The sequence below is a fragment of the Lathyrus oleraceus genome, chromosome 7 (assembly GCF_024323335.1).
Source record: "Lathyrus oleraceus cultivar Zhongwan6 chromosome 7, CAAS_Psat_ZW6_1.0, whole genome shotgun sequence".
Lineage (NCBI taxonomy): Eukaryota > Viridiplantae > Streptophyta > Magnoliopsida > Fabales > Fabaceae > Lathyrus > Lathyrus oleraceus.
This window is the reverse complement of record NC_066585.1, coordinates 544,128,836-544,151,174: the sequence shown is the minus strand read 5'-3', so window position 1 is coordinate 544,151,174 and position 22,339 is coordinate 544,128,836. Positions and strand designations below refer to the sequence as shown.

Sequence of the window (22,339 nt, the reverse complement as noted above, 5' to 3'; positions counted from 1 at the left end):
ACCTAAGAGACTTAAGTTAAACCTTTTCTGAGGGATTGATAGAAGTTCCACCCGAGAGGTCCAACGCCTTGCCTGAGGGACTTGGAATCTTATTAACCAGACTCAATATACATTCGCTTGAGATACTAAGAGTTCCCATAAAATAGGCTAAGTAAACTCCCTATCTAAAATACTTAAAGTTTCCTCAGGCGGGACCCAACATATAAATATCACCCAGGAATTACGACTGAAGTCTAGCCTAGGAAACTTAAGTTATGTCTTGTCTGAGGGCTTGATAGAAGCTCTGCCTGAGAGGCCTAATGCCTTACCTAAGAGACTTGGTGTCTCATCACGCATGCTCAATATACCTTCAGTTGAGGGACAAATAGTTCCCATCAAATAGACTAACTAAACTCCCCGCCTGAGAGACTTAGAGTTTCATTGGGAGGAATCCAATATATAAATCTCACCCAAGAGGCATGGCATATGTCTAGCCTAAGGTACTTAAGTTAATTCTTGTTTGAGGGCTTGATGGAAGTCCCGTCTGAGAGGTCTGAAGCCTCGCCTGAGGAACTTGGAGTCTCATCAGCCATGCCTAATATACTTTTGCCTATAGGACTAAGAGCTCCCATAAAAAGACTAACTAAACTCCCTGCCTAAGAGACTTTGAGTTTCCTCGGGCATGATCCAACATATAAATATCGCCTAGAAGGCGTGAGTGAACGCTAGCTTAAGAGACTTAAGTTAAGTCTTGTCTAAAGGCTTGAAAGAAGTCCCGCCTGAGAGGTTCAGCGCCTCACCTGAGGGACTTGGATTATCCTCATCCAGGCTCAATATACCTTTTCCCAATGATTTCCCATCAAGCATGTTAAATAAACTCCCCGTCTGAAGGACTAAATGCCCATTCAACTTGGTTATGTACACCAATAAGAAACTTAGAGTCTCATGATATCCTAGTGAGCAATAGTTCAAAAGCACTTTGCCCTTTATCAAAGCCTTTGTGCTTGAGGGATTTGTGTAGTGATATATTTGTAAAGGACCTACATAGGCAAGAGGATTGTAGCCCTCAGAGGGGGCGAGGACAATATGTTGTCCTCTAATAAGAATCACCTCACCCAAAGTGCTTATCACTTGCCGAGTTATGGGTAACACATGAAAAGACATTTCTTGGTTAGAGGGACGACAGGGTCAATAACTAATCCACACTCTCCTTGGAAGAATGGATTCAACGGTTTACCACTAACTGAGTGGAAGGTTATCATTTTCAAGGTTACCCTAGGCCCATGAGCCTCTATAAATACCTCTTCCCTAAAGTGATATGAGGACAAATTATAACTAGACGAGCACATTGCATAATACAGAGCTTCTCACCTTACGTGAGTTGACATCTCTTATCATCGAAAACACCATAACACCACCGTACAAGGTCTCTCGCCACCCCGGGAAAACCCTAACCGTTATAAACCAACTAAGGCCTCAAAGTATCCCAAACCCTTGTAGGGATATCACACACATACACATGTACTTTTTGACAAGTACAATTACAAAAAAGTTGAAATAGTCTTATACCAAAACTACGTTGAAATTAAGTAGTTTTAAACCAATAATACACTTAACTTTAGAGGCACTAAACTTAATTAACATTGATAGTTACACCATATTATAGACAATAGAAAAAAACAACCATGTAATAATAAGATAAACCAATAACCAATAACATTTCTTCTTTTCATTTTGTAGCATCTTTTTTATTCTTTCAACCTTTTTTGAGCTTGACTCTTTGCCATATTCTTTATCAATTTCCTTGCTAAACTCCTTTCAATTTTGTTGTTGCCAAACTCTTCCAAATAACCAAGTTTAACTTCACAATCGTTCTACTCCATATCTAGACTTGTGGAAAGTGTCTTATTTCGATATTTCCATGTCATTTCATCTAGTTCATCACCCTAGTTAAATAACTCACAACTTATTTCTGACTGCAATTAACAATAAACTTTACATCAAGAGTTTGGGGAATAATGTGATTAACAATACACTGTAATAATTTTATTGACTAACATGTATCTCTCTAAAATTTGTGATCTCTAGAATTTTCTCTTAGGATTTTTAAGGGTATTTAAAACCCACATCTTCATGACTAGATTACAAACACATATGGATAGGTCTCTTTCATTCGATTTTTCAATTGATGAATTTCTAATTTCTCCCATTTGTAAACCCTAATGAGATAGCAAGAACAATAACTTCGATACAAAATAAAGAAGTCTCGACGAGATATAAAATGAAAGAAAATAAAGATGAATAAAAGTTTCGAGATAGAAAGAAGAAACTCAATGATTTCGCCGAGATAGGAAGAAGAAACTAAATGATTTCGACATAGAAGATGAAGTGGAACATAAAATAGAATCCTAAGAATATTTATTTAAATTTAATAAATATTTTAATAATAAAATAAATTGTGATATTAGTTGTCGTAGGTGTAATAAAAAAAATTGAAAAATAAAAACAAAATTGTCATTCAATAAGACATATGACATCAATATTGACTCAAATCACTTAAAAGACCTAACAAAATCTTCATTGCAAGATTGAAATCTAAAAAATTCAACTCTAAATTTACTTTAGGAATAATCTATCGGTTCAATGAAATATTAATAATTATTTGCTTAACTGAGTTAAAAAATACAATTTAATATACTTTATGTTTCATTAAAAATTGGTCTGTTAAATACATTTAAGATACGGAATATTGGACACTAAATAACCATGAAGCCTACGTAGAGTTGTTGCTCTCTCTCTTTAACAAATTGCTATTTCTTTTTAATAAAAATATAAGAGCATGAATACGGCAATTTGAGAGGATATACCAGAATCTCCCATTGAGAATAAGTACGAGGTGAATGTTCGTAAATAAACTATTCATATATTCTTTCATGCATTCCTGGATGGGAATTAAGAAAGTATATGTTTTTTTTTCTTTTTTAGTAATGTCATATTCACTCATGTCATTTTAAAGTATATGTTTTTTTATTAATGTCATATTCACTCATGTCATTTTTTTCATTTTTTTTTAGTAATGGCATATTCACACATGTCATTTTTATTTAAAAATAATACAAAATCGTCACAGATAAAAGAAAGACTTAATGAAAGAAATGTGTATTTTCTTGGTGCGAAAATTATTTTAGAGGGCTCGCACGTTCATGATGATAATAAAATTGTCATTAAACTTTATTTATTCTAAAATAAAATGATCGTCACAATCAAATTCGAGTTTAGAGTCAATAATGTGAGAGGAAAATATTAACATTCATCACATCTGTTGTATCCAATGAGAACTATTTAGTTAGATTTGTCACTAGAATGTTAGTTTACGCTATTTAGAGTCAATAATGCGAGGGAAAAATATTAACACTCATCACATCTGTTATACTTAATGAGAATTATTTAGTTAGATTTGCGAATAGAATGTTAGTTTACGCTATTTTCTTTCTTCGAGTAATTAAAAGTTCAAAAGAAAAAGAAAAGGGTCGCAATTTTTTTTATTAGTGTGTTTGACAAGATTGCGGGTCTTGCTCCTACGTATCATAAGGTGAGATGAGGAATGCATAGCTGCACAGTTCTTCGTAGAAAACTACATATTTGTTAGTTGATTTTATTGAACACTACGCCAAATAAGGGAAAAGAGGGCGCTTATTTTGGCCTATAACAGCGCTTTTAAGCGCCCTCTAATCTGGCGCTGGCATAGGTAAAGACAGCGTTTTGTTTTCCTGGAGAAAGCGCTGTCTAAAGGCCCACATTATAGTGCGCTTTATGAAAAAGCGCCCTCTGGAGTGGTCCATAAAGGGACACCTTAGAGGGCGCTTTCTGGAAAAAGCGCCCTCTAAAGTTGTCAATGTAAAGTGTTTAGAGGGCGCTTATTTTTTTAAAATAACTAACACTTTAGAGGGCGCTTTCTGCAGAAAGCGCCCTCTAAAGTTGTCAATGTAAAGTGTTTAGAGGGCGCTTTCTGGACAAAGCGCCCTCTAAAGTTCTCAATGTAAAGTGTTTAGAGGGCGCTTCCTACAGAAAGCGCCCTCTAAAGTGTTAGTTATTTTAAAAAAATTTGTTTGAAAAACAGTGGATATTTAATTGGTAACCTGTTCGCATGCTGCAAAAGTGTAAAATTCATATTGATTTCATCCTTTAATCCAATGTTATACACCATTAATCCATTGATATATACAACATGAATCCATTTATATACAACATTAATCCTCCATATATACAACATTAATATATGATTCTTTGATCAACAATATACAACAACATATTCATGATTTAGTAAAAGTACAACAACAATATACAACATATATACAACAACAGCATACAACAACAACATTCCATACATATATGTACAACAATATACAACCTAGCTATATGATTCTTTGATCAACAATGAATTGACACAATTCATCCTTCATTTCATCCAAATGAGCTCTTGAGTAAGATTTGTATTCCTCAAAGTACTACAATTAAGAGAATAAAACATATTCATGATTTAGTAAAAAATTAGATTAGTTATCCGATAATATTAAAATAAACCCTAAGTTATTATTCCATACCATTTTTGGGATGTCTATACGATTCAATGCAATGATATCTCTCATAAATCTCAATACAAAAAATCCGCAATCGACCGAATTATTTTGCTGAGGACACTACACAGAAAAACAAACAATATATATATAGTTAATTTCTTACAAACACTATTATAAGCAAAAAAACAAACACTATTATAAGCAAAAATAAGATACTTAATATATACCTGAACTCTGACCCAGGTAATGTCCTTCCTAATGCGGTAATTCTTTTTCGATCTAAATTTTATTATTGCCATAACAAAATAAAAACGTATATTGAGATCAATCTGACAGACATAATTAAATATAGAAATACACACGAATATTTAGGGGAATTTCACTTACGTGTCAACCGTCTTCTTCAAACCCGGATATTTACTCCAATCACCCGATAACGAATCGAGATAATACACTATTAGTCTCGAAAGATCCATAGCAACCAACACCCAGTGGCCACTGTAAAATAAAACAAAAATTTAGATGAATGAAAATTTTCTACGTAAAAGATATACATAGATTAGAATGAAATTATTAGAAAGAAAATCTAACCCGTTGCCAGAATTAAACGGTAAAAAATACAAACTGCGTGTAGTATTATCGCCGGCCGCCATGAATCTATCGACTAGATCATTCTTTACGGATGTTGGATTTTTCGATATTAACGTTGCGTTGACACGGGAAGCAGCAATAAAATTGAAACGGTTACACAATTCAGTTCCCCGCATCAATTTGTCATACATATACCTTAAATAGAAACATAATAAATATTAGACTACTCATTGAAATGTGTAAATAAATTGTTCAACTAAGTAAATATAGATTGATCGGAGTACCATATGTATGTATGAATGATAGCGATGCCCAATTCGTCGTGCTCAAAAAGTTGTTGCATGTCCTCCTTTCCAATTATTTCGAAATGAGCTTTTCCGAAAACACCTTCATCAAAATCTATACTACGAATGGACCCGTCCATAATATCGGACTCTTCCACCATTTTCTCAAGACGCATCATAATTTGAGATTTTGTCCCGGCCGTCGTTGGAATATCCTTCGTTGGAATATCCTTACCATCGCTTTTCAACTTTCGACCGGGAACCTAAAAATTCATATAAAATAAATCATTACTTTTTGTGATGCAAAAGAATCGTTGTGTATATAATTCAATGAGTATATATATTTGTACCTCTTTTTGAGATGCAACCGACTCGATGCGTCTTGAAATCCCTTTACCAGCTTTAGGGGTGGGTCTTGTAGGAGTCTAACATTACCATGTAATAAGGATTGATTAAATATCATAATTGTAGCTGAATTGAAATGTGAATTCTAAATATTCATAATCATTTAGAACATATATACCTCGGCATCAGGGAAAATTAGATCTGACGGCCAACCAACAAAGGATCCGACTGCATCTCGCATCAACGTTGTCTCTGAAACAACGTCGGGTAATGGTAGACGGGCGTCAGTATCTAATACGAGGTCAACCGAAACTTTCATAAATCCCACCGGGAGGGGATTATGGTGAAGTAATTCACCCGAAGTATTGTGCACTTTTCCCTTGCCAACCATGCGATAAGTTGGTGACGATAGATACAGCTGACAAGGTGAAATGCCCTAAACCAATAATAAATGTTATTGTTAACTTGTATATGTGTCAAGTAAAAAAGTGCTATTTTAATTTCATAATAACATATATAATTACCTCGGGAAATTTCGGTTGATGATTGATACTAGCTCGGTCACTAGTATCTTTTGCCTCGGAAGCGCACTTTTCCTCTCTATACCTTGCATTCTCGTTTTGCAGTTGGAGTACTTGTGCCCTTAACTCCGCCAAGGTCTCCATCACCTCTTTGTTGGTAGGATTTTTTGTTTTTGTTTTTTTATAAAATGACGACGGAGTCACACCAAAACCCTTACCCCTCACACGACCGGAATACTTAGGAACATTTAGTACTCGACTAAGTACGCTCCTGCAATCCTGGACCTCGGTTGAAGGTACGGTTTGGGATAAAGTCTCCTGAAATATTATTAGAGGAGATTAAAAATGAATTATATGTCTAACAAAATTTTCGATATAATTAAAGAAATAATGTTACATATACTTACACATTCGTCATAAACATTTTGGACCGCTTCAACGACAGCCCCATCCTTCCCAACCCGAGCAGCCTTCCATAATACGTGGTCCGGAAGAGATGTTGCGTCACTTTTCTCCTCGGCTAGCTACACATTGAATTAGATTATAAGATCATCAATTATAACATATTGTGACAATGTATAAGCTCATAGCATTTGAATATACTCACAATTCTTTGTTGTAACCGTGCATAACCCGTACGCCCTTTTTTGTACGGATACGCGGGTTTTGATGCCCTTTTCCTATTTATGTCGCTTACTTCCTGGATAAAAAAGTTTAAGGCATATTAGAACCAAGTAACTTAACAATTGTATAATACCATAATTAATAGACATTACATGGAATTTTTCGTTTCTTCGTTTGGCGACAAAGTTATCCCATTCATCGGCTGAAATAATCTCGGCATACTTCATTGGCCGTTCTCCTTCAACAAATTTTCCTTCCTCATCCTTGAGAAATTTGTTGCACAAAAAGGATCGAAATCCTCGGAGTCTTTTTCCGGCCAATTGAATACAATATTTTTGCCGGCTTTCATCGATGTGAAAGGATCTCTAAAAAACATGCAAATGGAGTGTGTTATTATAAAGTAATATTATAACAATATATGGTTAACAAATAGTCAACAAAAAAAACATATAACAATATATGGTAAGTACCTGTATCTCCGACCATATTTTTTCCTTGCCAACCTTCAAGTCCGGACTTCTCCAATTATCACATGTAATCGGAATATGTTGGCGAACAAGGAAACCAATGTAACTTGCCAACATTGAACCGTTAGGCTCAATTAGTTGGTCTTCAGCACTCCAATGTACTTCAAATTTTACACCCTTGTCTCTTGCACGAATGATTGACTTCATAACAGTCAATCCTCGTTTGATTTCTTTTTCAACATTATTACGTGATTCATTCGCGGCATGGGTATCGTCTTGGTTAACCATTTTATCTGTAATATAGAAATGATTCAATAAGACCCAAGTAAGACAATGATTCAATACGTGAACACATTTACTGCATGCACAAACTTACTGCATACACATTTACTCACACACACCTACTGCATGCAAAAGACCAATGCAAACTTATGGTGTTTGGAACATGAACAAACTTGCATCCATAATCATCAAACTTCCAAGCACAAGCTCAAACACACTTCAAATATATCAGTTTTCAATCAGAAATAAAAAACTCAGTTTGCCCTAAACAACATTAATCAACATAATGCACAAAATGAAAAACTAAGTTTAGAAAATGCCCTAATCAAACACATGAAGAAAGTGAACGGTAACGATGGAGAAGAGAAATACCTTAAAGGTGACGGTAACGATGGAGAAGAAAGTGAACAGTGACGGTGGAAGAGGTTAACGCAGTGAACGTGAACGGTGAGGGAGGGAGAACGAACGGCGACGATGACGGTGAGGGAGGGAGAACGAACGGAGGACGAGAGTAATCGCAGTAGAGAGTAATCGCAGTTGAGAGAAAACCCAGTTACGTAAACGAAATAGCTTATAGAGAGGGAAAATAAAGAGACATGCAGTATATGTTATAATTTTAATGTTTACTAAAGGGGACCTTAGAGGGCGCTTTTTTAAAAAAAGCGCCCTCTAAAGGGGGCCTAAGAGGGCGCTTCTGAAAGCGCTCTCTAAGGCTTTCCAAAAGCGCCTTCTAAACTGGAAATGTACATGGACTTAGAGAGCGCTTTTTCAAAAGCGCCCTCTAAGGGTAACCTTAGAGGGCGCTTTCACAAAAGCGCCCTCTATTGTTGTCCCTCCATTTTTTTTTTGGCTTCACTTTAGAGGGCGCTTAGTTACAAAAGCGCCCTCTAAAGGGGGCCTAAGAGGGCGCTTCTAAAAGCGCTCTCTAAGGCTTTCCAAAAGCGCCTTATAAACTGGAAATGTACATGGACATAGAGAGCGCTTTTTTAGAAGTGCCCTCTAAGGTTACCCTTAGAGGGCGCTTTCAATAAAGCGTCCTCTATTGGTGTCCCTCCATTTCCTCATTATTTTTTCGCTTCACTTTAGAGTGCGCTTTGTTACAAAAGCGCCCTCTAAAGTGCGCTGTCTATTCCAATAGTATGCTCCTTATTTTTTCTCTTTACTTTAGAGTGCGCTTTTGTAATAAAGCGCCCTCTAAGGGGCGCTGTCTATTCCAGTTTTTGGCGTAGTGGAACGAATGTTTAGATCGCGTTCTAGCGGTTAACCGTTGCTTGTATGCTCGCAATTGGAGACTTAAGTGTTTGTTTGTATCGCGGTAGAACAAACTAAACATTGCTCTTTTATGAAAAAAAAATATGATTGCATGGGGGCGAGAAAATACAAGTTTAATGGATTGAAGTTTGTTTTTGAATGGATGACGAAAGCTCGGATGGTCGAGCTATAAGGCTCGTATCCAAACACTCGAGGAAAAGAGTGATATACACCAAACCGTTCCTTTTTCATCCAATTAATTGTGAAAAGAATTAGATATGATTAGAGTTTTTTGAATGGAAGACGAATACTCGAATGGTCGAGCTATACAGCTCGTATCCAAGTATTCAGGGAAGAAAGAGGTATACACCCAATTATTCTTTTATGGTCCGATTTATTATGAAAATGAGATCGCTTAAGATTTGATTAAGAAAGAAATCCAAAGATGAATCAGGTTAGAAAGTTTTACACGAATGATGTTGACTTCTCGACAAGTGTACCGATAGTGTCGCAATAATAAAAAGAGTATCGAATCTATAAAGACTATTATTTAACAAAACAATAGTTGTGAAAGTGTAAAAAGTAACAATTAGGGGGTGTATAGTTAAAAATAAAAGAAGTGTTATGATAATTTTAAGAAAGTGATCAGGTTTTGCCCATAATCCCCTATTTCTCCCTTGTTGATGTCTAATGCATTACATAAATCAAATGTCTTTATATTTCCACGACGAGTTAACAAGGCCACTATACTCAATCTATTGGTGTATAACTCACTAATTCCTACTCGAGGTCTCTTATCCTTATTCAACTGACGTAAGCGAAGTCAGACGATGATATAGTACGTTAATTTTAAGTCCACTACTCGAGGTCTCCTATCCCTATTCAGCCGACATAAGTAGGATAATTGCCCTAGATCATACGCATAGGCTAGGGGTAAATATTCCCTATACGTCTATAATCACATTAACACAGTATCTAAAATAATGGGCTTTAAGTAAAAAAAGCAATTAAATAAAATATAACTAAGATAATTCATGCAACGGAAAATTAAACATATGTCCTAACAGGTTTGAAACAGATTCATCAGACAAAACCTAACCTAAGAGTGTTTAGCTACTCATACTTATAAAATTACAATACAAATTGATAAGAATAAGATTGAATAAGAATTCCTTGAAGATCTGGCATCCAATGGCTTCGAATACGCTCTAAAACTCACTTCCGGTGTTGTAAATCATATTCTCCAGTCTCCAATCCCAAAATCCCTAAAAAGTCCAAAGTCTGTATTTTTATAGCCATCAAATCGTACCAGAAAGAGTAAAAAATTTCCCAGAAAAAGGGCCCATCGCGTGCATAATAGACTACATCGCGCCCGAGATGCTGCATTGGCAGCTCTTCCACGCGTGCGATGTAACGCAATGCCAATTTTCCTATTTTTTACCGCCCACGCAATAGCATGCGATGCATCACGTGATTATTCCAGCAGTTTGCTCGCTTTTGCTCCCTTTTCAGTCAAATTTCTCTAAGTCCCCAATTCTTCATACTTGGTCATTTTTGCTCCGTTATTTGGCCATAATTCATCAAATTTGATCATCTTCGACTTGTTTTTATTTATTTATTCGACATAAAATATGTAACGACAGAGTGTCATCAGATGGAGAATGCTCGAATGGTCGAGCTATACGACTCGTATATAAGCAATCAGAGAAAAGAGTGAAAGACACAAAACCGTTCCTTTTTCATCTTATTTATGAAAGATGTTTTAAAAACGATTAGGTATTTTATTTTGATTTTTGAAAATGCACTTGATATGGATCAAGGTTTTATTTACGTTCATTCGAAATCGATCGAAAAATGATAAGTTTTGAAAAGGCCACTTGACATTGGATTAAGGGTTTTTTTAATTGAAACTATTGATTTTATTTTATTAAGATATTTTATTAACAAAAATAATAAAACTAAAAATACAAACAATGAAATAAAATGGTTAAATGAAAGGGGGTGCATGAAAATATTATGGGGTTATGGTGTAGTAAAAACAAAAATAACACATGGGCCAAAATTCCCAATGTAAACACACACAAAAATTAAATTAAAAAATAATAAAAGAAAATATAGGGGGCACAAATAGCTAATGCCATGACCAAAGCGGTCCAAAACGCATGTTGAGTATAAAAGGGGTTTGAGGGAGTCAACCAGGTTGACTCAACCTCGCTCTTTAGATCAAGCTTCATGGAGATCCTAGGGTGGAGACTATACAAGCGTATGGCACGGTTAAGATTAAGAGGGAACATATGGGGTGTCGTCAATATAGACCAGGTCACATAAATCAAGGGCCAACAAATAAGCCATGTGGCCAAGGGAATAAGATGATGATGAAAAACAAAAGAAGAGAGGTATCACGGGATAATCTCATACTTGAATTCCCTCTCTCCTCTCATATTTTTTTAATCTATTCTCTCTCTCTCTCACCTAACACCATCACATAAACACTAAAGCACACCTCTCTTTCTTCACCATAGCGGATTTGGCACGACGACGATGAAGAGCTTGTGACGAACACCATGAGTATTCATCACAAGGCAGACACAGATTAATAGCCAATGAGAAAAGATTGACGACAATATGAAAGGTTGCACACGAAGGAGAATAACTTTCAAAAGTCCACGAATGGAGAAAAGGGAAACATGGTAACCACAAAACTCTTTATATATCCCCAAAGGGAGATGAACCATAAAATTCTCGGTGCTGGGAAGCGTAAACCGCACCGTCAATAGTCAAGATTCTATTGAACACCATTCAAGAGCACTCAAATGCCCTATTATCAGAAGGAAGCATTACTGCTAGACGTTGGGGAGCGTGTTGTGATGTATGTGTGAAACATTTCTAATCATGAGAGAGATATTTAATGCACCTTTTCCCTAATGATACCAACGTTCCATCAAAACTCTTTTGTTTTCTTCCACCATATAGCGAACAAAAGACGAGCCCGACAAAGCTCTCGCTCTACGACATAGGATTAAGGGCATGTGGAAAACTGTTATGGGTCGTCCGCAAGGCCCACAAAAAGACCCAATAACAAGCATCAAAGAGAAGACAAACAAAACAGGTGGACCCTCGCCCTTGTCGAGGACACACAATCACACTCTCCATCACATCTCTCACTGTTTGATCTAATCGGACGACACGCATATAAGACATTGAATCACACATATATATGGTTTTAAGTGGTCATACTATATATTGATCACTTCGTACCATTTCAGGTATTCAATCCATCCCCTCTCTCATGCTACTTTTCACTCAACAACTAATTTCGGTATTGAAAAGTTAACCTTACAAATCCAACTCTTTCTCACATACTTAAAACTTGTTCCACCGTACCAAGAGTTCATTTTACCACTTTATTACAAATTCCACTTTATTTACTAAAATAATTTAATGTGTTTGCTATAGAATTTTTTTAGAATAAAATTATTAAATAAATATTATTATTATTTTTATAACTTTTTAAAACTTTATTTTTAATTTTAAAATAAAATTTTAATTCTAATAAATTTTCTATTTATTTTTAAACAATAAATTTTAGTGTAAGAATTTCATATTTAAAATTAATAATAATTTGTATGACACTAAACAAATGAAGGTTTGTGAATCAAGGCAAGGTTGACATTTGTTTCATGGAGTCTTTCTTTCTTTATTAGTTTCATTATAAGTGGTTAATACCACTTATCCCACTTGCTTTTATATGATATACAAAAATTGTTATGTTTGCTTATTTCCCATAAATTAGTGTCATTTCATCACAAAACCTTTGACGAGCATTTTCCACTTTCACACGTTTTACTTTGTTTTTAGAGAATGGTTGATTTTTTCAATTACACTGCCTTTCATTTATTTACAATAATATTCAAGTTTATAATAAAAAACAATTCATAGCATAACTACATTTATTACAAGAACAAGAAAAAACAAGAAATGTTAAAACTTAAAAATAAGAACAAGAAATGTTAAGACTTAAAAACAAGAAACAAAAACACTTCACTTGAATCAATCACTTTGTTGCAGTGCTGATTCAAAGAAGCGACTACAAGTATAAACTGAGCAAAAAGCTTGCACTGCCATCAAAAGCAACATGAAAATTGCAGCTAAAAATGTTAATATCTTCCATGAACCAAACACATAAGACTTCATAAATTTCCAAATTTTCACCTTCATTCTACTATTATAGAACTTGTTAACATCTTCAATAGTCTTATCCAAGAACAAAACCCTTGACAATCTCAATGACTTACTCATTCCATTCCACATGTTAGCAACTTCTTTATCACTCTTTAAGTGATTTAAAACAATCCCTTTTTCACTTAGAATCTTTGCATCTTCCTCCGAATCTATAATTCCATTCATCAATTCGGTATAACGGGTTATAATCAACGGTCCAGATCCGACAGATGATTCATATGCAACCAAGTTTCGAAGAAAAACTTCAGTATTAACATCCAAACTAATTATAGGAAGGTAAAAAGTTCTCGTTTTCTCATCAAAGTTAATGCTTGATATACTTCCATCATTCGTCGGAAAAAATCGAACCCCCGAATTCACTAGTTCCTTCACACAAGGAATAGTGATTTCTTCAATCAAAGGTGGTTTGTTGATAAAAGTACTAGAAGTTTCATTTTCTTGATTTTCTTCATCACCTTTTTCTTTTGGGAAAAATAAATATTCAATAGGTTGTTTTAGAAGTTTACCTCCGGGAAGATTGGTTATGATTTTCCAAGGAAACTTGACAAGAACTTTCAATGGTTTTGATACAAGAGCCCTTTTTAGTAGTTGCATAGGTCCTTTGTTAAGTTTTGAAAGAATCTTCCAAATTTCATTGAAGGATTGCTTCACATAACTAGACTCACCTTTTGAATTTTCATCATCTCCATTGTGATCTTGTTCCTCTTCTTGAATCTCAACGTCAATAGCAATATCTTGTTCGGTTTCTAATTTAGGGACAATCATGTCATAAAAGAAATCTAGTAAATGCGCACTTTCGGAGACTTTAATGTTTGGAAAATCTTCAATCATCTTAAAAGGTGAAATTTGTTTAAACAAACCTATAAACATGATAATCAACATTTCATCAGCCGCTTCGAGTGACGAAAACTTGAACTCGAGTAATTTTCTCAAAACAAATAATGGAATTTGATTCTCTAACATCACAATGTCTCTCAACATTGCATTATGAGCTGATTTTCTTCCAGCATAATCCACCAAATGGGACATGCTTGACGAAACTACCCTTTTCGTTACACCTTCTTGCATTGCATAAATTTGAAGTAACTCAAGTAAGAATGATGCATCAACGATCATCATCCACACCATCGTTTCACCGTTCAAATCTAAGTATTTGTGGTAACATGCTCTAACCCTTTGTTCAAACTTTGTCAATTGGTCAACAAGTTTGTCTAACTTGAGAGTTTGTAATGATTTTAAGAACCTTTTTGTTGCTGCAAGCTTGTAACTTTGCATTATATAGAGTTCTGGTCGCCAATAATGGAAAGGACCAATTGCAACTTGTTGTGGAACATATGAATCTGGATCACTAGCCATAAGAAGCTTTGGCACATTGAAAATGGTTACAGATAATTCACCATCTTCCTCTTCAAATTCTTCTTCAAGTGTTTTTCTGATATGAATCACCCATCTAAGTTCATCAAAGTTTGATTTAGAATTATATGACATAGTGGACCTTAAAGAAGACATGTTTTTTAACTAACACTCTTACAAAGAATAAAGTATATTTGACAATTTTGATGAAACTTCTATGTTGTTTTGTATGGTACTTATAATTTGTAACATTGCACTAGTTATTACTTATATATCCAAATTGACATTAAATAATTAAAAATGTGTTGCTCATGCTTAACTTTTTTGGTGTAAATGGGATCAATTTAATCATGCATGTTTCCTTTGTGTGTGTTTTTTTAGCTGTCTTACCTTGAAAATTTTCACCAATAATAAAGTTTTTAATTTTTTAAGGTAACAAGTTTTTTTCTTCATAGATACTCATTACAACACCTTATAACTTTAAGGAACCAAGTTTAAACTTTATTAAGAATGGTTGTTAAGTAATCATCAATAACACTTTAATTACTAAACTCTCAGGTTTTGATGTTTTTGTTTTAATCAAAATTTATTCTAAAGGAGTAGGTATAGAAGAGGTTGATATTATAATATGTTTCTTTGAATTATCATGCACTGACCACCAAGCTAGATAATGACATTACTTGAATTTGATGGAATGTAAGAAATGTGAACATTTGAAACGTGTTTTATATAATTGAAAATAATGACTAATTGGCAATAGAATATATTAGAAAATGGTGTAAAGTAGAAGAAGTTTATCCAGAAAGTTAAAGGATGAATAATTAGAATTTGTGACTTTTCTTCTTTTTCCTTGAATGTGGGAACCATTCTCTCCATATGGTTGGTGAAACTAAAATGAGAGCTTGTTTTCTTTGAACTTTTCTTATGAAATTTATACTGTTTAAAACTATTTTAATTTCTCATATATATATATATATATATATATATATATATATATATATATATTATGAGATTTATTTTTAAAAGGTATTATATAATTTTTTTAAATATTTTATTTTTGAAAGTTTTTTAATTTTATTTTTAATTCAAATATATTAAATTTTAAAATTTACTTTAAAAAAAAATAAAAAATTCACAATCATATTAAACGAGACCCTAAATGATTATTCATATATAATATATAATATGAGTTCATATGTAATTTTTAATAATCATATTCTAAGATTATTTTTTATGAATTATTTTATTTTATATAAATATTAATTTATTAATTGTTATATAAATATATAATGGTATTTAAATATATTTTTGGAAAACTTAGTGGGGGCACATGCCCCATTCTCACATATATGACTCTTTTCCCTTTTATATATATATATATATATATATATTTTCATTATTTAATTGATGAGATAAGTTAGATTAGGATGTGTTTTAGGAAATGGATATATATTTTTCATAGTTACAAAAACGAATGTGTTTTAAGTAGTGCTTGAACTTTTCATCGGTGTCTAAATCGGTGAATATATCAATTGCATTTTTTAAATTTATTTTTTAAATAACTACTATTTTTAAAAGTAATATTAAAATAATTATATTTTCAAATTATTTAGTTAAATAGCCACTTTTTAAGAGGAGTAGTCAAAAGCACATGCTTAACAAATTTACACATAGACATCATTGCATGTGGCGACAACATGCATCATATGTCAATGTTATTGACACATCCATTAAGTCATTAAGAGTATGCGTCATTGCAAGTGGCGCATGATTTGTTTTATTTTATTTTTATAATATTTTTAAGTTATAATTATAAAAAATTTAAATAAAAAATAAAATGAAAAATAATTAATAATATTATGTTGTAAAATTCAAATACACAATAATCAATAAGAAAATTAATGATCCGCCTGATCAAATTGTCCTTCTGTTCCACATCTCGACGCATTAGCTTGCCTTCGAGGTCTCTGTTCGAGCTGCGGTATAGCGCGAGCGAGCAAAAGTTAAGTTGGAAGTATTTCGGGTTTTATCGTATTTGATAGTGAAAATAACAAGTGTAATATTTTGCCTGTATAATAACTAACGTTAATGCGCACAACAGAGAAAAATAAATATTTGTTTTTCTTTTTATGAAGTTTCTACTGTAGGCCGCATTAAAAATAATATTATTACATTTTGAAAATGATAAATAAAGATATTCAAAATTATATCGAAGCATGCAAAGTAATATTGATACTGTGTAATCAATGACGTTCTTTAAGAGGAATGTCGAACATGAAATCTCTATTCAAAGTATTTTCTTTTTCCTTGCAATTGTTTTCCGTAGTAAAGAAAAAATGTAAGACTCTTAAATTAGATTTTTTTTAGAGAAAAAGATAGTAAAATTAATAGTAAGTTGTGTAATATATCTTTTGCTTACCTTATAAAGATTCGAATCAATTCTTCGTACATCCCTTTATCAATGCGCTCTTGAGATTTAAAAAACTACAAATACATGACGAAATGTCATATTATAAAAGAAATACATTCAGAACATATGACTCGTTTGAATATAATATGGTTTATTGCTATTGGAATGATAGGCCTTGCCTTTCTATTGATTTTCAATGATATATATACAATCAGTTTTTCTCTCTGTCTGTTTGCTATACAATCAAGACTATTTAATAACAATAATATTCTAATAATAACAATGATATCCTAATAATAACAATGATATTCTAATACACCCCCGTAGTCGAAACGGGAGGCTGACGAATGTTGAGACTATCACGAAAATCATCAAAGAGTTGCAACGGAAGTCCTTTGGTGAAGATGTCAGCGATTTGGTAACGTGAAGGGACATGTAAGACCCGTACTTGGCCGCGGGCGACTTTTTCACGCACAAAATGTATATCCATCTCGATGTGTTTGGTACGCTGATGTTGAACTGGGTTGCCAGATAGATAGACAACACTCACATTGTCACAATAGACTATAGTGGCTGTTGTGACTGGGCAATGTAGTTCCAACAGTAAGTTTCTAATCCAACAAGATTCAGATACTACATTGGCGACTCCACGGTACTCGGCTTCGGCATTGGACCGAGAGAGGGTGTGTTGGCGTTTGGCAGACCATGATATTAAATTGTCACCAAGATAGACACAGTAACCAGAGGTGGATCGCCTGGTGTCTGGGCAACCAACCCAATCTGCATCAGTGTAAGAAACCAATTTGCTGACAGATGAGGGATGCAAGTGAAGGCCGAAATCAATAGTGCCGTGAATATTCCAAATTATACGCTTTAGTGCTGACATATGTTGTGTTTTTGGGTCATGCATGAATAGGCATACCTGTTGTACTGCATAAGAGATATCGGGTCTTGTGAAGGTTAAATACTGCAATGCTCCTGCAAGACTCCGATATTCAGTTGGGTCATGATATGGATTCCCAGAAGAGCCACTGAGTTTTTCCTTGGTGTCGACTGGAGTGGGTGATGGTTTGCAAGAGGACATGCCTGCTCGTTCTATAATTTCCTCTGCATATTTTCTTTGAGACAAGAAAAGACTACCTGTATGTTTGGTGATAGATATTCCCAAAAAATAACTTAGAGGACCCAAATCCTTCATGGCGAATTCAGAACAAAGTTTAGACATAATAGAGTCACGAAGAGCATCAGACGAAGCAGTGAGAATTATGTCATCCACATATAGAAGGATATAAGCAGTATCAATACCGCGATGAAAAACGAATAAGGAATGATCAGAGATGCTGTGAGAGAAACCCAACGTGGCAACATAATCAGTGAATCTTTGGTACCAGGCACGAGGTGCTTGTTTTAGACCATAGAGAGACTTTTTGAGTAGACAAACGTGCTCAGGATATTGTGGATCGCGGAATCCAGGAGGCTGGTGCATATACACTGTTTCATCCAGATTTCCGTGCAAAAAGGCATTTTTGACATCTAGTTGGTGGAGACACCATGATTTGGATATTGCAATGCTAAGTACCATGCGAATAGTGGCCGGTTTGATGACAGGGCTGAAGGTTTCACCACAATCGACACCTGATTGTTGATTAGCACCATTACCTACAAGACGAGCTTTGTATCGCTCAAAAGACCCATCAGATTTCTTCTTGTGCCTGAAAATCCACAAACTTCGAATAACATTAGCATTAGAGGGACGAGGAACTAATTCCCACGTCTTATTTTCAATAAGAGCATAATATTCGTCTTTCATGGCCATTTTCCAATTAGGATCTCTTAATGCATCGATTGGATTTGTAGGCAAAGGAGAGATTGATTGGTGGGTTGATGTGTGTAGGTTGAAAAACATACGGGGTTTGACAATTCCGTGTTGTGACCGGGTTGTCATTTGAGGTGAATGAGGTGCAGGAGGGGAAATGGGTGTCGGAATAGGTGCAGAGGAGGTGGTAGGTGTTGTTTTTGTAGATGAAGTTGTTGTTTGGGAGGGAGAAGGTGTTTAAGCCGTGGGTGTAGTTTGTTGGGCCGAGGGAGAGGTTGTTTGATTCGTGGTTGGAGGGGGAGGAGTTTGTGGTGCTGCTGGTGATGGTGGTTGGGTGACAGTTACGTTGGGAGAGAGGGCTACTGGAGATGTGGTGTACAAGTGTGAGGGAAGAAGGGGGATTATGCCGCCATCTAAGAAGTTATAGTTAGTTGTTGTAGGCGCATTCATGGTGGAAAAGGGAAACGTATTTTCCTCAAAAATGACATGCCGAGAAATAATGATTTTATGACTTGACAATTCGTAACACTTATAACCTCTATGATTAGACGGATATCCTAGAAAGACACATGGTGTAGACCGAGGTTGGAGTTTATTCCTAGTGGTGGACGGAATTAAGGGATAACAAAGACATCCAAAAACTCGGAGGTGTGAATAAGACGGATCTTTTTGGTAGAGAATTTTGATGGGTGATTGGAGAGTGAGTTTCTTATTTGGAAGTATGTTGTGTAGGTAAGTGGCCATTTGAAGAGCATGGTGCCAGAAAACCGGTGGAATAGAAGCATGAGCAAGGAGGATTCAGATTATATTATTGATTGTACGAATTTTTCTTTCGGCTTTTCCATTTTGTGGGGAGGTATGAGGACAAGAGAATCGAAAAGACATTCCATTTTGTTCACAAAACTTATGAAAGAGAGCATTATCGTATTCCTTTCCATTGTCACATTGAAAACATTTTATTTCACGTTCAAATTGTGTTTTAATGTGAGCACGGAATTGTAAAAAAATGGAATGTACTTGTGATTTGTTAGAAACTGGAAAAGTCCACAAAAAATTAGTAAAATCATCAAGAAATAAAACATAGTAACGATGCCCTCCAGAGCTTAATACCGGAGATGTCCAAAGATCGCTATGAACAATATCAAAAGGCATACAAGTAAATGACAAGGAATTATAAAAAGGCAATTTTATTTGTTTCCCAAGTGGACAAGATTGACAAAAGAAATCATTTCGAAACTTATTACACAGCAAAAGTTTGTTTCGATGAAGGGAATTTAAGATAGGAGCTCCTGGATGTCCTAAACGACTATGCCATAACTCGTTAGATGAAGCAGCAAAGGCGGATGGTGGTAGTGCTGTTGTGTTTGGTTTTGTGGGAATAGGGTAGAGGTCGCCAGAACTATTACATCTCATTAAAAGCGTTCCTGTCTGAAAATCCTTCACAGAAAAACCGAGATAATCAAATTCAACAGAAACATCATTATCGATTGTAAATTTTCTGACAGAAACAAGGTTTTTGATAAGTTTTGGTGTATGCAAAACATTGTTTAAGGTTAGGGAATTGGGTAAAGATGCATGACCACAACCAATTACAGGTATATGATGACCACTTCCAACAGTAATATTATTACTCATATTAAAATAAGATGTGAGATTACCTCCATTTCCCGTCATATGAGAAGTCGCTCCGCTGTCCATATACCATTGATCATCAGGAGGAGAGATGGAGAAAGTATGCATAACAACTTGGATTTCTGTCGGAGCATAAGAAGATGAACCTTGCTGACTGTTCATGTGAGGTGGAGCAGTTGCCATGTGAGCTTGCTGAGGTTTAGGACCTAGTATGCCTGATTGTTGATGGGGAGAAACCGTTGTCGGATATGGACATGGTGGAGTGGCCCATGGCTGCCATGGATATGCCCACTGTTGCTGCTGTCTGGGATAAGTGGGAGTGGTCCACTGAGGTTGCTGATAGGGATACTGAGGCCACTGATGTGGTTGTGGCTGGGAACGACCTCCACCACGACCATTGCTTCTACCCCTGCCACGACCTCCACCACGACCATTGCTTCGGCCACCACGACCATCACCATTGTTGTTGCGGTTGTTACGCTGTTGAGTTAGAGTGGTTGAGGCCGCGTTATCATCAAGAGATGATACGAAAGCAAAGTTGCTGCTAGAATTTTCTGCTTTCTTTGCTTTAGTTGTTTCTTCCAAGATTATCATAGAACGAGCTTTGTAAAAAGGTGGAAGAGAGTCTCCATGACGGATTTGTGAACCCACCGTGGCATACACATCTGTCAGGCCAGAAATGAGTTGAAGAACAAGCCTTTCGTTAGACACGGGAGCACCGACATTAGAGAGTTGATCAGATAGGGATTTGAGATGTTGACAATAGGTGGAGGCATCAGGAAATTGCTCCATATGAACATTAGAAAATTCTTGCTCGAGGTAGAGAGCCCTAGAATTTTTATTGTCATAAAAAATGTTGAATAGCCAATTGCACGCATTTTTTGCGGTTGAATCGCGCTCAATGATGGTGTGGAGAAGATCATCAGAAATTGTGCCATAAATCCATTGAAGGACAACAACATCAAGACGTGCCCAAAGAGTAGGATCGGTGTCTTTGAGATTAGGAAATGATGTGGTTTCGGTTGGATGATATGATCAATGACTTGGTCAACACGAGCATGGATTTTGAAGAGTTCAGACCAGGTGTTATATTGACCCTTTTCAATACTTAGGGTAATTTTGATAAAATTGGTGATGTTAGAGATGGTGAATGCAGGATGAGTGGGAGGATTGGTATTCTGCGTGGTTACAGAGTTTTTGGAAGGGGAGGAGGAGGGAGATGATTGTTTGGTGGAAGATGATCGGTCGGTGCTCATGATGAGAGACAAAAATCTGATGAGAGAAGCGTGGGTGAGATGAGAGAAAGAGGAAGGTTGCGCAGCCGGTTATGTGAGAAGAGCGGTGGCGCAAGGATTAAGGTTTAGGATCAGTACCTGATGCTTACTGATACCATATTGGAATGATAGGCCTTGCCTTTCTATTGATTTTCAATGATATATATACAATCAGTTTTTCTCTCTGTCTGTTTGCTATACAATCAAGACTATTTAATAACAATAATATTCTAATAATAACAATGATATCCTAATAATAACAATGATATTCTAATAATTGCGACACAAATAATACCTGGAGAATGGAGATACTCTGTTTTAGTCTAGATTTGGTAGAACAACAATTATGACTTGTTTCTGAATTACCTGGATTTCTGGTAAATAAGGAAAACAATGGACTTAGTAAATATATATGTTTTTATTTACATAAACCACAAATAACAGTTAAATTCATGCATTCAAAAATAATCTAGAGTAAATATATTCTTAAATAAATTAAATAAAAAACCTCTCCATCCTTTGAGATATTATTTCTCTTTTCACCATTTTTCAAAGTTGTGTTTTATCTGTTATCACTGTGGAGCTCCAACCGATGGAGTAAATTTTCAAACGTTTGACCTGTTTAAATAAGGATGATAATAATATTACTGAAAGAGTGATGAAAGTGCAAGAATTTTTTTTATACGTA

General features: G+C 35.1%; 1 protein-coding gene across 1 annotated transcript; it reads right to left on the bottom strand.

The window, feature by feature from the left end:
- Positions 1–12,974: 12,974 nt before the first annotated feature.
- Positions 12,975–14,726, bottom strand: LOC127104915 (putative UPF0481 protein At3g02645). Its single transcript, XM_051042054.1, has one exon. The coding sequence runs from the start codon at positions 14,673–14,675 to the stop codon at positions 12,975–12,977; it is 1,701 nt and encodes a 566-aa protein (XP_050898011.1). The 5' UTR covers positions 14,676–14,726.
- Between the last annotated feature and the right edge of the window lie 7,613 nt (positions 14,727–22,339).

Coding starts and splice junctions, on each gene's coding strand:
- LOC127104915 (XM_051042054.1), bottom strand. CDS start 14,675: ATGTCTTCTTTAAGGTCCACTATGTCATATAATTCTAAATCAAACTTT.